General features: G+C 50.9%; 1 protein-coding gene across 3 annotated transcripts in view; it reads left to right on the forward strand.

The window, feature by feature from the left end:
* Positions 1-16734, forward strand: part of MCPH1 (microcephalin 1) — a 275139-nt gene that overhangs the window by 248247 nt on the left and 10158 nt on the right. For all 3 annotated transcript variants that reach the window (XM_043557464.1, XM_043557483.1, XM_043557473.1), the window contains one exon: positions 12665-12902. In XM_043557464.1, coding sequence (XP_043413399.1) covers positions 12665-12902 — 238 coding nt within the window. The remainder of the gene's footprint in view (positions 1-12664; positions 12903-16734) is intronic.

Below are 16734 nucleotides of genomic sequence, written 5' to 3' on the forward strand. Positions count from 1 at the left end.
GCATATGTACCTATGATAACGTTTCATTTATGTATTAGGCACAGTACACGATTAACAACAGTAACTAATAAAAGCAATCACAGCAATATGCCGTAATAGAAGTTACCTGAATGTGGTCTTTCTTCTCTCTCAAAGCATCCTATCACTCACCCATCTTGTGATGCTGTGAGATGATAAAAGCCTAAGAGATGAGATGAAGTGAGGCGGGTGGTGTAGACGTAACATGGCGTTGGGCTACTCCTGACCTTCTGGCCATTCACAGAGAGGAGGGTGGTCTGCTGTGGGACTGCAGTTGACCCCAGGCAACCAGAACTGTGGAAAGCAACCCTGTAGGTAGGGGGGTCTGGGGTGGGTTACTGTGCACATGCATAGGTATAGCCCCAGTTAGGTAGACAGTACCTGAGGTCTGTCCTCTAAAGATAATGGCCTACACCCATTCACTCACGCATTTATCGAGAGCCCCCAGCCCCTGGGCCATGTCCCTGGCGTAAATGGTACCAATGTGGGGAGGACACAGAAGCTGTGTGACCCCAGGGGAAGGACAGGTCTCCAGGGCGCATGGACTGCTCCCAGCTCTGGCTCCTTACCCTTCAGCTCTGTGACCTTCGGCAAGTTATTTCCTCTGGAAAACAGGGATAATAATAGTAACTACCCTGCAGAATTTTTATGACTATGAAATAAGTTAGTACTTATCAAACTCTTAGAACCGTGGCTGGCCCCTAAGAAGTGCTAAATGTTTATTAAAAGGATGATAGAGATTCGATTTAGCAGGGGAATAACATGGGCTTCCCTGAAGAGATGACACGGAACCAAAATGCAGATGATGAGTAGGAGTTAGCTGATGAGCGAGGGACTGACTCGCCATCCAGGCAGAGGCAGCAGCGTGTTTGAAGGCCCTGTGGCCACAATGGAGCAGCAAGGACATTTGAGGCTGGAAGGAGACTGTTGAGCAGAGAGGAAGGGGAGGATCACGCCAGATTCAGCGGCAGATAACAGGAGGGGCTGGGTCATGGAAGGTCTTGTAGACCATTTAAGTTTTGTTTTTTCCCTCCGAGCAATGGGAAACTATTAGAGGGTTTTAGGAGGATATGTGCTCTATGTGCCAAGCAAAAGAAGCCAGATACAAACGGGTACGTACCGCATGTCTCCATTTCTCTAGCTCAGTAGTCGAACAGAGCTCTGTCACCCATGACCAACCACGCTCAGAATAGTGGCCCTCTCTGGCCGGGGGTGCCGTCCCTGCGGAAGGGAAGGGGAGACCCTCTGGAGTGCTGGAAACGTGCAGGGTCTCGGTGGTGTCTGGGGTTACCCAGGTGTACATATGGGCCATAAACTCAAGAGGAGTATACTAGATGCACTTAGCCGTATGAGGGCACAAGAGCGGACCCCCGGCGGATCCCGACCCAGTTTGTAAGCTACTTCCGTCACCCAGGACAGAAATAACTCCAACTTGGCTGGGGTGGTGATTGTACCCCTGCAGATAAGCGGATGGACCCGAAGACTTGGTGATAAATTGGGTGGAGAGGGTGCAGGGACCAGGGGGCTGGTTGCATTTGTGGAGATTCTGCAAGCGGTATTATGCAATCGTCAGGAACACGGCTCGCTGGGTTGGACTCCGAGCCCCTCCTCCTCCCAGCTGTGTGACCTCATGGCAGCTGGCCTGGTCCGCCTCGCTCTCCTGTATCAAGTGCGAGCGGCCAGCGTCCCTTTCGTGTGCTTGCTTCAAGGAGTAAATGAGCTCATTCGTACCTTGCTTACCCTCCTGCTCACGGTGGGCTCTTGGCAACTGTTAGCTACTGCTTAGAGGGAGCTGGCTTGGGAATGAAGAGCAGGAGTTGAGTCTTAGGTATGGCGGGTGCCCAGTGCCTGTTAATTGTGCTCATCTTCCAGAAAGAGAGGCCGGCAGGCGGTCGGTTATAGGGTCCCAGCACTAAATGGGGCATGTTGGGGGTCCCCTGGCAGGAAGACTCGAGCTGCATGGGGAAGTAGAGGAGAGCAGGCAGGGAGGGACTCTCAGGACCTGGGGCCGGGGAGGACGATGGGTGCAGGCCGAGGGAGAAAGCCAGGGCGACATGCCCCAGGGCCGGGGGGACCAGACGTCTCAGAGGGCGGGGACGCTGTTGTCAGAGGTGCCCAAGCTGCTGAGAACTGAGGCGGGATGCGGGTGCTCCTGTCAGGTGCCGTTCCCCGTGCCTTAACCGCGTGGCCGTGCGCACTCCTGTCCCCACGCCCCTGGGCAGTGTCACCACTAGCCCCTGCTGCTCTGCAGTCCAGAGCGGCCCCCCACGGGGCAGAGCGGGATGTGCCTCGAGGCACCGTCCACGTTTTATCCCAGTTGCTGTCCTCCCCGCCACCCCAGCCCCGTGCGTCGCCCTCGGTGAAGTGTGTGGGAAGGTGAGGTCGAAACTCGCAGCACAGGTCCTGGACTCCTCTTTTCCAGACCATTTGTTGCACGGTGTGGCCTCGGGCCCCTCACTTCTCCAGGCCTGGATCCGCTTATCGGGAAAGCGAAAAAGCTGGGCGCAGCTAATCCCTCTTAGTGCCAGAGTATTTCATCCTAAATATACGGCTTCTAGACGTCGTGGCTGCAGCTGGGCTGCTCGCACTGAGCTGCGCGCCCCAACCTTTCCTGCCGTATGTTTGCTTACCCATAGGGCATTTAAGACATATCAGTAGTAAGCCAGCCGGTGTGTGAGTGCGTAGAAGGGGCTGCAGGGGACTGGAAAGGAAAGTTACTCTCAGTGCAGGGGCCACTCTGGGCTCCGCCACGAGGCCCGGGAGGCCATCAGTCAGAGTCTGGGGAGTGCTGGCTACAGTCCTCTTAACCTCTCTGTGCCAGCCACCGACAGGAGCGTCGGTCTGGTTACTAACCAGCTTGCCCCTCCCCGGCCTCACCCCTGTCCCCGCAGCCAGCCCAGCGCTCTGGGGAACCCCCGCTCCCGCCACCCTGGCCAGAGCCCCTCGGAAGCCCCCCCTTCCTGGTCCTCTGCGTGCTGCCCGCCAGCAGCTCTGATCTTCTCGCCTTCCCGGCCCCCCTTAGACTCGCCCCCCCTTCTCGGCTCTGTCCGCGACCCTGCTCCTTGACACCCTGCCCACAGCTTGCTGTTCCAGCACCACAGGAGTCCCTCCCAGTGCTACCTCTGCAGGGTCCATTCTAGCTTAGCTACAGGTCACCTCCGCCCGGTCCCCCAGCCGGCCTGTCCTCTGCCCTCTCTCGTCTGTGCATTTCCACCCCTTCCTCCTTCGGGGGCCGTACTGCTCTGTGGAACTTCCTCCCAGAGTGCCCACCCTCCCCGGTCTCTGCCCCTTTTGTTGGCCTTGTCACTGCTGCCCTGATTCCTCCCCTCCGCCCCCGGGGAGGGAAGTCAGCCTGGGTTCCCTAGCTGGAGTAGAAGCTGCCCTGAAATCAGACTCCCAAACACAGTGCTCCACAGTGCCGGGCACTGCTCTAGGTGCCAGGGATGTGTCATTGAACAAAACGAAGATGCCTGCCCGTAGATTCTAGCATGAGAAACGGAATGAATTGTACATTACGTCAGGAGCCGATAAAATGGTGGCAAGAGAGGGGCGCCTGGGTGGCGCAGTCGGTTAAGCGTCCGACTTCAGCCAGGTCACGATCTCGCGGTCCGTGAGTTCGAGCCCCGCTTCGGGCTCTGGGCTGATGGCTCAGAGCCTGGAGCCTGTTTCCGATTCTGTGTCTCCCTCTCTCTCTGCCCCTCCCCCGTTCATGCTCTGTCTCTCTCTGTCCCAAAAATAAATAAACGTTGAAAAAAAAAAACTTGAAGGAGGAACATCCCAGGCAGAAGGGAAAGTCAGTGCAAAGGCCCTGAGGCACAAGTATTCTGGTGTGTTCAGGAACAGCAGACAGGCCTGGCGGGAACCGGAGTGAGCTAGGAGGAGTGTGCTAAGAGGCAAATGGGAAGAAGCGTCATGCCGCCTCGTTCAGGGGCTTCTGCTCTTCTGCATGAAACCAGCACCAGCATTCTGAGCAGAGAAGAGACGTGATCTGACTTAGTTTTTTTTCGTTCTCTCTGCTCAGAAGAGTCCGTAAGGGGCACAGATTCAGATGTAGGATGCCCGTTGAGAGGCGTTACCCCTAGAAAGAGGTGGGTGAGCTGGGCTAGGACTGGAGCACAGTGCATTTGGGGGGTGGCCCTCTCGGCATGTGTTTTGGGCCCCGGCGCCTGGGAGGAGGGAGCGGCCGGAAGCTGAGCTGGAGACGGCTACAGGTGGAGGCCCAGGTGAGGGGAGAAGGCTGGGTCGGGTGTCAGAGGTCTGTCAGACATCCAGGTGGGAGGCCGAGAGAGCACCTGGCCTGGGACTCTGGAAGGAGGGCTGAGCTGGAGACAATGCGGGCGGGCGTCGTGGGCTCACCGGGGCTGTGTAAGGCCCGGACGCTGGCTGAGGTCACCCGCAGGAAGGGGCGCCGTGCCGAGTCGCGTGTCCCTGGAGCATTACGAGGTCAGGAAGAAGGGCAAGAGGTCCGCGGCAGTGGCAACCCGGGGCGGGAGGGAGTTAGGGAAGGCGGGTCCTGGCAGCCACGCGTAGAGGGTGATGAGGTAGAGGGAGGGGCCGTGCGCCCAGCATCCTGCTCGTCCTGCGAGAGGACTCGGCCCTGCGAGGTCTTGGTGGGAGGTGCGTGGACGACAGGGAGGAGGGGCAGGAGAGGCGGGCAGGGGCTGCCTTTTCACGTTGTGCTGGGAAGGGACACAGGAAGCAGGGGTGTCTGGAAGGCGTGGGAAGCACGGGAGGTGTGGAGGAGGAACAACCACACACTGTGCGCCATTGTGCACGGAGAAGCTGGTTTGGAAACCCCAGAGAGGGTCAAGGACAGGTTTTCACTGCAAATCAAGGGGTTTGTGCAGAATTTCAGGAGTCACTAGGTCGTCTCGTTTGAAGACCTCGTCTTCTTAACAGTTGTGACATTTGCCCAAATCCCATCACAATTAAACAACACAACACTTTTTAATTTCAGGACCATAGACATTGTTTTCTGTCTCCAGTGCCAATGATGACCAGTTTATTTTACCTCTCATGTGTTCAAGCCATTCAACATGGTCAGGTGTGGGCATTGACATTTTTAGAAGGTGAAACGTCTTGTTGTATTTTGCGTTTCCAGTTGCCTTAGGGCCTACGTCTTCTGAAATGGTTGGCGCTAGGATCTGTTTTTCCGAGGCGGCTCCTGGGGACTTCACCCCCAGGTGACTTACCGGGAGCCGCCTCATGTTCCTGGGGCTCCTCTGTCCCTCCTTCCCTCCCAGCGCCCCACAGAGGGAGACCGACGGGCGTCCGGACCCAGCCCCTTCTGCGCCCGTGTCTCGTCTGCCTGCCTTCCTGAGGAAAGCCCTCGGGGTGTGGCAGGCCTGCTTTGTGGGTCCATCCGATGTCGTGAGGGCAGGACCAGCAAACCCACGTGACCGTAGGTCCAAGGCCCTAATGCTCCGTCAGCTTTATGGACGATGGAAGTTATTCTCATCTCCTCCGACACCTGTTTGTGTCTCCCAGTTGGTGTTGAACCGGGAGAAGAGAGAGGTACCATTTATTGAAAGCCTCAAAACCCCAGTGGCGAAGCTTTCCTACAAGCACCGTGCGTGGCTCTTACTGACTCTGGCGCTAGCCTGCCCCCGTTATAATAGGAAGCGTCCAACATAACAGGATTCCTGTTGAATTTGCCTTCTTGCTCCGTCCTGAATACACTTCCCCTTGCACTCGTCTTGTCCTGCCCTGCTTCATTTCTTGTTGGAATTAATGCAGCTCTTTCCTTTGAGTCTCCCTTTTGCTGATTTCCACATCTCCTTACTGTCTGCAGCGTGGTCTAACACGTGGATTTCGTGGTTCCCCATTAACCAGATAGTCTACTACTGTATAATCGTGACTAGTCTGGCCTCTGCTTATTCAGCCCTCTCACCTTGGAACAGATTTAAATGCTTTTAGAAAGTAAGTTTTTGGAGGCCCCTGGGTGTCTCAGTCGGTTCAGCATCCCAGCGTTGGCTCAGGTCATGATCTCACGGTTCATGAGCCCATGTTGGGCTCCGTGCTGACAGCTCAGAGCCTGGAGCCTACTTTGGATTCTATGTGTATGTGTCTCTCTCAAAAATAAACATTAAAAAAAATTTTTTTTGTTATTGTGGTCACCTGCCAACCCCCTCGTCCCTCACATGTTATCCTCAGTGATCCTGAACTATTTGTTCAAGCATGCATGATCTTTTGGACACTGTTGACCTGAAGCAACCCCACCATGTATTTTTCTGCAAGCAAACATCTCTGTACTCATTTTCCAAGCCAGAAGCTACCACTGTGAGGTCTAGTCAGGCTCTCGCTCCATGACAGGACATGCTGTGTTGTAGTTGTTAATACTGTACTTTCTAGGGGTGCCTGGGTGGCGCAGTCGGTTAAGCGTCCGACTTCAGCCAGGTCACGATCTCGCGGTCCGGGAGTTCGAGCCCCGCGTCGGGCTCTGGGCTGATGGCTCAGAGCCTGGAGCCTGCTTCAGATTCTGTGTCTCCCTCTCTCTCTGCCCCTCCCCCGTTCATGCTCTGTCTCTCTCTGTCCCAAAAATAAATAAACGTTGAAAAAAAAAATTTTTTTTTAAATACTGTACTTTCTAGAAAGTCCTGGAGAAGCAAACACTGTGTCCTTGCGTTTTCATGTCTATAGAACTTAGCCTGAGCCTCAGATGAAGCGACAGACGGAGATGTGGGTTCAGCACCTCCACCCCAGGCTGCTTGGTGATGGGCAGTGGTAAGAGGATTTTGTGTCTCAAAGTGCAGGAAAGCTTTGCCAGGGTCCCTGATGTTGGATGTTGTCTCTCAAGCCTCGGTTTCCTTGTCTGTAGAGTGTGAGCCATGGTCACTGTGATCTCCCAGACCCTTCCCACTGCTGATGTTCTCTGCCTTTGTGCTGTATCGCCCATCACCCACGAGTTCCACAGTTGAACACTGGCTCGTTGTTTGGTTCTGCCCCCTCTGGTGTTGGTACCGAAGCATGAGGACAAACGGACACAGGGCCTCAGTGCCCTTCCCAGTCTGGCTGCCATGCCTGACAGAACACTTTGATGGGCTCAGCCTCCCACAGGGGACCGTGAGAAGGGATGGGGGCACCTGGGTGGCGCAGTTGGTTAAGCGTCTGACTCTGGGTTTTGGCTCGGGTCCCGATCTCGTGGTTTGTGAGATCCAGCCCCATGTCGGGCTCTGTGCTGACGGTGTGGAGCCTGCTTGGGATTCTCTCTCCTCTCTCTCTCTCACAATAAATTGTCCTTGAAAGACAAATGGGATATAGGCAAATGTAGGGCTGGAAAAGTTTATTTTTTATATTTCTATTTTCTCTTTGACATGTTGTCGTAGCATACAGTTCTGTGCTTGCCCACCTATAGATTTGGATATCCGCCCTAAGCACAGGGCATTGAAACACATTACGGAATTATACAGCCTACACAGCCAACTAAAACTACAACCCACCATGCATCATGAGACCCATCCTATGTATTATTGTTGCTAAAATGTAAGAAAGTGCAAGAGGTATGGTGTTATTTCATTTGTTGCACACCGTGTGGGACTAGGGATTTTTATGCCTCTTTTACCTGTGAGGAACAGAGACCGTGAAGTCATGCAAAAGGCCAGGCCTTTGGGGCCTATTCCAGCCTGATGCCACCACGTCCTGGGCATCATCAGGCAAACCGAAAACAAACCAACCTCCCTGAGCTTCTGGTTCTTCCAACGTAGAACCAGAGAATTTTGCTGTGAGAATTTCCTAATGATGGGCTTGTGCCTCTTCTGTGCGTGGCTTGTGGGCACCTATGGAAACTGTCAGTGATTCAGAATAATCATCCAGGTGAGCTCTACCTGGAGAGAGAAGCAGATTTACTAATTGAAATCTAACACCCATGTCTGGAGTCAGTGAGCCGTCAACACCCTCCCAGCCGTGCGGTAGATCACTGGGGGTCATGGAAGCTGGAAGCACTGGGGCACAGGCAGTGCTCAGCTCTGTCAACAGTAGGGTCTGCCTTGTAAAGAGAGTGCAAGGTTCCGAGCCAAAATCTGTTAAATCCGTACAGCTCTTTTTGGTGACGACACAAATGCAAAGGCGACCTTTTACAAAGCACAGTTCATACCTTTTTTGTTTCACTGACTTAAGACCCTTCCCTTGTAGTCCCTAATCCTTTACAACCCAGAGTTCAAATGAAGAGCTTGTGGCAGAAAAAGTTTTCTGCCTTCTGTCAGCCCTCTCCTTGTCTTTTTACCCACACACGCACGCAACGTAAATGTTAATTTATGTAATGATTTTATGACTCCATGGGGAAAGTGGGAGCTCTTCTGAAATCCACCCCGAATTCAAATGCCCCCTGACTACTGACCCGTCCTGTTTTATCGTGGAGGCTAATTAAGCCTAGAGGAGTCCGCTAATCCCCTTTCCTTCCATGATTTTTCAACAGATACCCTGGGCTTTGTAAGGAGAATTGAGTGCTTCATTGGAAAACTGCAGTTTTTTAGACTGTGGTCACTTTTCCGGCTGTCTGATCGTGGCCCACACCGCCCCTAGCCTTTCCCAGCTCTGTGAGGCGGAATGACTGGCTGGTGGTGCAAATGAATCTTGTCTGTGGGCAGGAGCTAAATCCTGTCTGGCGGAGGGAGTGCCTCACCCCCGTGGAAGAGCCAGTTTTTTGCATCAGTTGCTGGTCCTTCTCCATATACCCAATCTATGGATGTGTCAGTTCTCCTTGGAACCATTACAGCATCGGAGTTAGATAAAATGAACCAGTAAGAGAGTTACGATTCTCCAAAAAAATTAACAGCTTTTAGCAGGAAACTCCTAGGTCAATGTAGACAGACCTGGTTCTCTCTGAGGGTTCCTCTGAGTTAAGAACAGAAACGGCTCACCACAGTCAGCCCTGCAGTGAGCTCCCGTTTGGCACCCACACCACCCCAACCCGTTTCTACAGTTGACAGCATCTGTCGCACGCATTTGTTGAAAAGTGTGAAATGGAACGAGAATTTAGAACAAATTGCCAAGAACGGCTATTGCAAAGGGGCTTGAGAAGGTAAGGATAATGCACAGCACGTTAACTTTGGAATTTGTGCGTTTGAGGCTTTTCTCCTCAACCGTGAACTAAGAGAAAGCCTTTCGGGGTAAGGTGGCGCGGTCAGAGGGCATCCTCGGGCACCTACGGCATGCTCCACTGCCCTCTTCACTTTCTGTGCTGCTAGTAACCTTTTAATTCTCAGCTGGTTTTCAAGAATGTACCCGTGGGGACAAAACTGTGCTTTGGGCCAGAGAGTCAAGTTGACTAGCCCTGGTCAGAATTCTTAAGGCAACAGCACATACAGCAGTAAACCAGTTTTACTGTCGTGCCTTCAGAGACAGAGCGTGGGCTCCAGGATAAGGCTGCCCAGGAACTTGTGTCTACAGACTCGCGGGGACAATAGCCAGGGCAGTCTGTCCTCAGGGACTACTGGGGAAGGATCACATTCTGGAGACCTTCCGCTTCGAGAATGAGTGTAGCTGAAAGCTCCATAACAAGGAGAATCCCGTGTCCTATCATATTTATAATATAAATAAAACTTGCCAATCGCCGTTTCTATGGCAATGAACTCCTGTCCATGCATGTCCTTATATACATCGAGGAGTGTATTCCTAGGATAAATTCCCAAATTAATTTTTAATTTTAAGTAACCTAAATCTTGATTAAGCTTTCCCAGAAATTATTTTACTTAGGATTAGAAAGTCAGCATGCACGTAGCCTCAATTATTTTGAGGAAAGAATAAGATCTTTGTAATTCTTTGCCTCCTTTAATTTCAAGCTGAATAAATAAATAAAAGGAAGTATTTTCATATGTTGACTTTGGTATTACGTGCTTTACACTGAGGTCAGGGACTATGTCTTAATCCTCTCTGCTCCCCCAGCATCTTGCACGTGCCTGGTAGGGAGTAAGCACTCAACAAACGTGGGAGGGGAATGAAGAACCAAAGCAATCAGGTACTCCAGTCACATTCTAACCATGTGAAAGGTTTACACATGTCCTTTTCTATTGGGTTCAGTATGGGTTTGATTTACTGCTTATCCATATACCGAGATACAGACTTGATCTTGCTTTGTTGTTGTTGTTAAGAAAAATCATCTCCTGGGGCACCTGGGTGGCTCAGTTGGTTAGGCATCCGACTTCTGCTCGGGTCACATTCTCACCGTTCGTGGTTCGAGCCCTGCATCGGGCTCTGTGCTGACAGCTCGGAGCCTGGAGCCTTCTTCAGATTCTGTGTCTCCCTCTCTCACTCTCTCTCTCTCAAAAATAAACATTTAAAAACAAAAGAAGAAAAAAGAAAAATCATCTCCTGAATGTTTTTGTGCGTGAACATTGTACAGAGGTTAGAAAAACACATAGCAAACACTTAACAGGGGTTACCTCTGGTAGGTGGCAGGGGCCTGAGGACCAGCATCTGGATGCTTTGTGCTTCTGGAAACACAAATTAACAAAAGAGGAGTGTGAGGAAGTGAAAAAAGTTTTCCCCTGACACTGAAAGAGGGAGGGGGGGCAGGGAAAAAGGATAATTCCGGGTTTGGTCAATCCAGTGACTTAGAAACATGATCCAAGATCCAGGCCTTCCCACTCAGTTATTTTCAGCATGTTTTATGGCCTCAGGTGGCTTCAGTAATTCCAGATATCCTATTATCACTATGACAGAGTCCAGCCAATAAGAGAGGTATTTTTGCTTATGCATTGGTTTATATCAGTGAAGAAAGACTGCCCTCAGCAGACTTCTTCTCAGATCCCATTGGCCATGATCAAGTCTAGTCCATGCTAGACCCAATCCTTTGAAAGGGAGATGAGATCACCATGATTTGCCTGGACCAATCCTGAGTCCGACCCTGGTCTGGGAGGGGCGCCTGTCTTGAACACATGACCCTGCACAGATTAGCACCCCCCAAAGAGATCATGCCCTACCACTGAGGAGGACGGGAGAAGGATGAATTTGATTAACAGACAGCAGTGTGGAGAATTCGTTCTACTTTATACCCTTCTTTATCATTTCAATTACCCACTACTTTTATAATTAGTTTTTTTAATGCATGATTATGTCAAACCTTAGTAAGATTATTTCTTGATCTGCAGTTACAATGCAACACGGTCCAGTGACTCACCAAGTTCGGGGATTGTGGCTTGTTTCTTGCAGCTTGACTCACCATTTAGCCAAAGCTTGACAAGCTTCCACCTAAATGTCTTCGTCTGCAAAATTAAATGAAACCCTTTCTACCCCCTATCTCACAGGGAAGCTGGAAATTACTAAAAGCATTAAACAAAGTCATCACACATTGTGTGGATCCTGCACCACTTACCCAATCAGATGAAAGGAGTTATATGTCAGGTCTTACATTGCATAATTCAAAACTGGTGATGAGTAAAGAGAATTGATTCCACGGCCATATTTAAGTGTACTGGGCTGATTGTGTTACTGTTGGGGCAACATTTTTCATCAAGAAATTTCTTTTCTTAGTGTGAAAACCTAGTGGAAGAAGGTCAGTGATGGAGACTGAGGAAGGGGTCCTCTGCTGCCCTCCCACCTCCAGAGCCGGCCCCTCTCCGTGCTCAGGGGCCAGCCTCCAGCCATTGACTGGCAGGCATTTCCCTCCACACTGCCCCACGCAGGTTATGTCCCCCTGAGATGCTCCCCTCTCTCCCTGTTCCCACATATCTCCGCTCCAAATCCTTAAATTCGCTGAGCCCACATATCTGAAATGTTCAGTTCTGTCCTCAGGGAAATCGGCCGATTAAAATACTCAAAATGTGGATGACAGTTCACCCTCAACATCTCCCACAGGGTAGCTACACTTAAAAAGAAGTCTTTATTAATCTGTAGTTAATGAAATGTCTGTTTAGAGTAAGCAGGCCTTCCACTGTCCCTTGGGTCAGCCAGCCGACCACAACTTTATCAGGACCAAAAGGAGAACAATTTAACATCGCTGTTTCTGAAAATGTTTCCCACTGTCTCCGATACTGCTCATCACCATTTCCACAATGACTCAGTGAAATAAGCCTCTAGATGCTTCCCACCCCACCCCCCGCAGCTTCATGTGTTGGGGATTAGCTCTGTCTGGGACCTCCACTCCCTGTTGCCTCCTTCCCCCTTTGTCGGCACTGCAGGGCCGGGTGCAGGGCGCCCAGGAGGTCCTGGTGAGAGTCCCGTGCTGCAGGAGCCCCGAGGCACCTTGCGCTGGCCGGGGCTGGTCCAGGGCAGCCGGGCTTGCCTTCTAGAGGCTCCTGCTTTCTCTTCCACACCCTCCCAAAGAACGTGAATAGCATTTACAGGATGCAGGTGCTGTTCTCCGCACTCAACAGTTGATTCCTTTTCAAGCTTTTGGTTTACGATTTGTAGTAATTCAAAACCTAAAAAATTTTTTTTGGGTGGGGGGGGAGGAGGGCTATAAATTTGTTTACAGTTTTGCTTGCAAGCTGCTTCAGCAAATGTCAATTTTATCTGCTCGTTATCTGTCACTATCATTAAATGTCATTACCTCCCCTGGATCCTCGGAATTCAGAATTCAGCTGAGAATGCGCACCTTTACATTCAGTCTTTTCTTCTCCCGAAAAAGGAAGGGAACTTTGCAGCTGAGCTGCCCTACACGATGACATGATTCAGTGCCTTGGTAATCTTCCCTGTCTCTGCCCAACAGCTCTGCCGCCTGGAGCGCCACTTATCTGCGGGACAGTACCAGGGAACCCTGTTTGCCGACCAGCCTGTGATGTTCATCACCCCGGCCAGCAACCCCCCCAGAACCAAGCTATGGGAACTGGTCGTCCTCTGTGGGGGTCAGATCACGAGAATCCCACGCCAGGCCGGCATCTTCATTGGACCCTCCCAAGGAAGGAGGAGGGCGACGGTCAAGTATCTGTCAGAAACATGGATCTTAGGTAGGGATCGGCTCACGGGCATGGCGGGGCGGGTGCTTCTGAGCGCAGTAGCTGTTGGGGTCTGTGGTCCCAGGCACACAAATGGGCTTTTCTGGGGGAAGCCCGATGCCCACGCCCCCCTTCCCTGTAGCCGCGGGGCTTTTGGATGGACGTCTCAGCATCCAAGCATCTGCCTGATTTCACAGAATCCGCTAATGACTGTCGGTCTCAAGCCAATCCAGACACTCTCCTTTTTACTGTCGGCCAAAGTAGACTTCACCAGGACAGAGAGTCACCTGACTCACCTCACTAGCAAGTGTGAAAAAGGCCTAGCCTGCCCACAGCTACCCCACACCTTAAGGCCTGTCCACCCTCAGCTCAGATGGCCGCTCCCCGGTCCCTGGTCTTGCTCTGCTGCCAGAGCGGGGGGCCAGCACCCGGCTGCCAGGACCCGCTCCCCCCCCCACCCCCCCCAGAGCATCACCCGCTTCTCCTGACGCTCGTTTGTTCACCCGCTCAAAGAGCGGTGCAAAAGGAGCTATAGTTTTTATTTCAAAACCTAAGACAGGAAGCCAATGTGCACGTCTGGCTGTGTAGCATTCACAGTGCTGGACACGTAACTCCATCCGGAAGGGGAAGAGGTGCAGAGAAGCTCTCTTTCCAGGAGGCTGACAGTGTGGTGACGGGCGGGCTGTGTCTGGTACCCTGGCTCTGGGGGATCGGGGCGGTGTCCAGGAGAAGTAGGCCAAGCAGGAGTGGGAGGCGGGCTCCACCGGCAGCAAGGGGTCGGCGCAGGGGAGGCCGGGCAGGCGGCGCTCGTGCGCTGATGGAGCTGGAGGTGCTGGGGTGCTCGGGGCCCCGCTCTGGGGATAAACCTTCTTGCTCCGGGTTTGATGAACGTACAGGCTTGCTGGGGCTCTCAGAGCAGGTCCCACAGACGGGGACACTAGAACAACAGGGATTTCGTCTCTCGCAGCCGGGGGGCCGGAAGTCAGAGTTGGTTTCTCCTGAAACCTTTCCTTCTTCAGCCCTCACTGGTCCAATTCAGTGTCAGCACCTTGAGGCGGGATCCTCACCTGGCTTCTTGAGACCTGAGAAGTGCATTCTGTCCCCTGTCTTCCTCCTGCTTCCTCCTGTTTGCCCCCCTCGTCTCTAAATTCCCAACTCCTGGCTTTCCTCACCCCTTCCCAGAGAGCATCCTTTAACAGATAAGTAGATACTGTGTCCACGTTTTATTCATAGATCACTACAGATATTTATGAATATCTTTTAAATGATTGATGGTCATCCTTTGATATATTTTGAAAGTATGGCAATCAAGAGTAATTTTTTTTTTTTTTTTTTTTACTATCTGACGCAGAGTAATTTATCTTTTGCCTGGAAACTTATTTCAGAAAAAAAAAAAATCTATGATTTTAGCTACAGTCCAAGAGCCAAGAGGCTGTTGACTCCTTTCTAAATGCCAAGAATATAACCTTCAAAACATCCTATGTTCTGAAACAGAGGTTCTTGTTTTGCTGTTTTTAGAAAAGTGCGTGTGTCAGAATGACACCAACTGGAAACCAGAATTTTGCTTTTTAGACAGCTGTCTCGTTCAGCTAACGGAACTGTGCACACGATGGCTATCAACAGTCCATATCAACAACTAATCTTTTCAGCGTCGGCTGTGTACCGTGTGTACAGGGCCAGCGTCTGGGTCTGCATGATTAGTATTTCCAGGCTGGGGAGCTCTGTCGCCCCTTCCTGTTGCCTCGTGCACGGTCCAGCCGCCTGCTAGTTCCTCCGGTTGTTTGGCCCCTTGGCCCCTCTGCGCGTGGGTTTTTAGTAGGCAGAGGTCTACCTGCTTGACCCCAGTGCTTAACCTTCACAAGGCCCTGTGGAATTCTCCGAGATTCAGAGCTGGAGCTGGGGCCCAAGCCTCTTTCCTCTCCCATAATTCATGTCCTGTTTCTGATTTGTCATTGATTACACCATCTGCGTGTGCCCTTGGCAACTTCCGGGTATTGTGCGTTCTGAAATCCTTGGCTCTCGGCAGCGTGGTGAAATCCTCACCCGTAAGGTGAGTCCCCCTGACTCTGGCCACTGCCCCGGTCTGCACCCGGTCCTCTGTGGTGAGGTGGGTATTAGAATGTGTATTTTTCAAATATTTATGAGTTTATGTTCTTCTCTTTTTTGAGTTGAGTTACGGTAGCTCCAGCTTTGTGCACATAAAGGAGATTTTGTTTGCACATCTCTACATGCGTGCACAGACCCACAAGCAACATGGTCCTGAGTAGTGCATTCCCTTTCACGTCGGGGTCCTGCCACTGGCTTGTGCTCTGACCAGAGGCAAATCACCTATGCTCTCCAGACCTAATTTACTTCATCTGTTAAACAGACTAATAACCTCTGCCCTGCTTACTTCCCTCGATGGGCGAAGGAGATCGCACAAGAGAGTTGCAGGGTATCCTCATGCGTGCTGGGCATTGTCCTGTGTCATTGGGTGACAGTATCCACTGACACAGCAACGTTATTCTCAAAACATTGTGCAATTAAAATCCCTTTTAAATTAAAATTAAACCCATGTTAAGGCACCGAGCTGAAAGTTATTTTGTGAGACATGATGAAAACCAATACTCTAAATTTGTTCCAACTAGAAGATCCGCTGCCATGTAAGGTGGAGTCCCTGAGGCCAAAGAGTAGTTTGAATTGGGTAGTTCTTAAAGTCTGAAAAAAATTCTTAAAAAAAAAAAAGTAGCTTGTTGCGTCCACTTTCAGATTTACAGTTTGCTTTCCAAAATAAAGATCCTAAGGTTTTGTCTTTTAGGACCTTTATGTTTATTCCTATGTTTTGTGGCATCTTTGTTTATGCAGCCACAATAAAATCACAAGGGATGGACAGATTATCATTATTATCTTTTTTTAAGCCACTAGAAACCCCCGAGAAGTTTGGTTTGTTTTGTTGTTTCTTTGATAGAAGGAAAGATGGACATCACCAAAAAAAAAGTCTCTTTGCCTAAAACCTCCAACATCCTAGGACTAGATTCCTGCAGATAAGCCTTCTTATCCCTTCACTGTCTGATCCAACATTTCTATTTAAAAACAAACAAAAGTGTCAAATGATTATTCCAGTATAAGACTTTCTCCTGACATCTAGCTTGTTCTTTGGAGGCGGCTGCTCAGCCGTGACCACGGAGCATTCAGCCAGCTTACCCTCCTGGCTGCTGGCATAGAACGGTGTGAACTTATGAGATCTCCAAACAGGGCTCCCCATGTCTTACTCATTTGCTCCGTGGAGAGTCTCACACACGCTGAGTTGCCTTATAACGAGGCTGTTTGAACGGCCATGATTATGTTCCCAATTCATTCCCCAGAGTCCATTTTCCCTGAAACAGCAGTATACTTAGGCCAAGATTCTCGATGAATCATTCCACCAGGAGGAGAAATGGGGATTTTTGAGAGAGAAAATACTTGTGGGCACTTGAATATGTATGAAAATAAACAGGAAAACAAAAACCAAATTCCCGGCACGAGGAAACAAAATGTTACCTTTACCTGACGTTGGAATGGAAGCATTTTCCAGTAATTTTCTTTCCCCCAGCACACCCATAGAGTAGAATTCCCATTTTACGTGTCAAGAAACTAAGACGCGAAAGTCCCAAGTAACTTGGCTGGCGTCTTAAGTGAGGCCTTCAGCAGGGGTTGGGAGCCCTGAGACCCCAGTACATTCATCACTAGTCTGCGAATTTTTGTGCTGTAATCATTTCTTTTCACTCTCTTCATCCCCAGTTGGTGTTATCACTTAAGGCTGGTTTGGCCTTTCTCAGAAGACATATTTCCAGTCTCGGGCGCCCTTTTATTGTCTGGGCTATGT

This window comes from Prionailurus bengalensis, chromosome B1 (assembly GCF_016509475.1).
Source record: "Prionailurus bengalensis isolate Pbe53 chromosome B1, Fcat_Pben_1.1_paternal_pri, whole genome shotgun sequence".
In the NCBI taxonomy this organism is placed as follows: domain Eukaryota; kingdom Metazoa; phylum Chordata; class Mammalia; order Carnivora; family Felidae; genus Prionailurus; species Prionailurus bengalensis.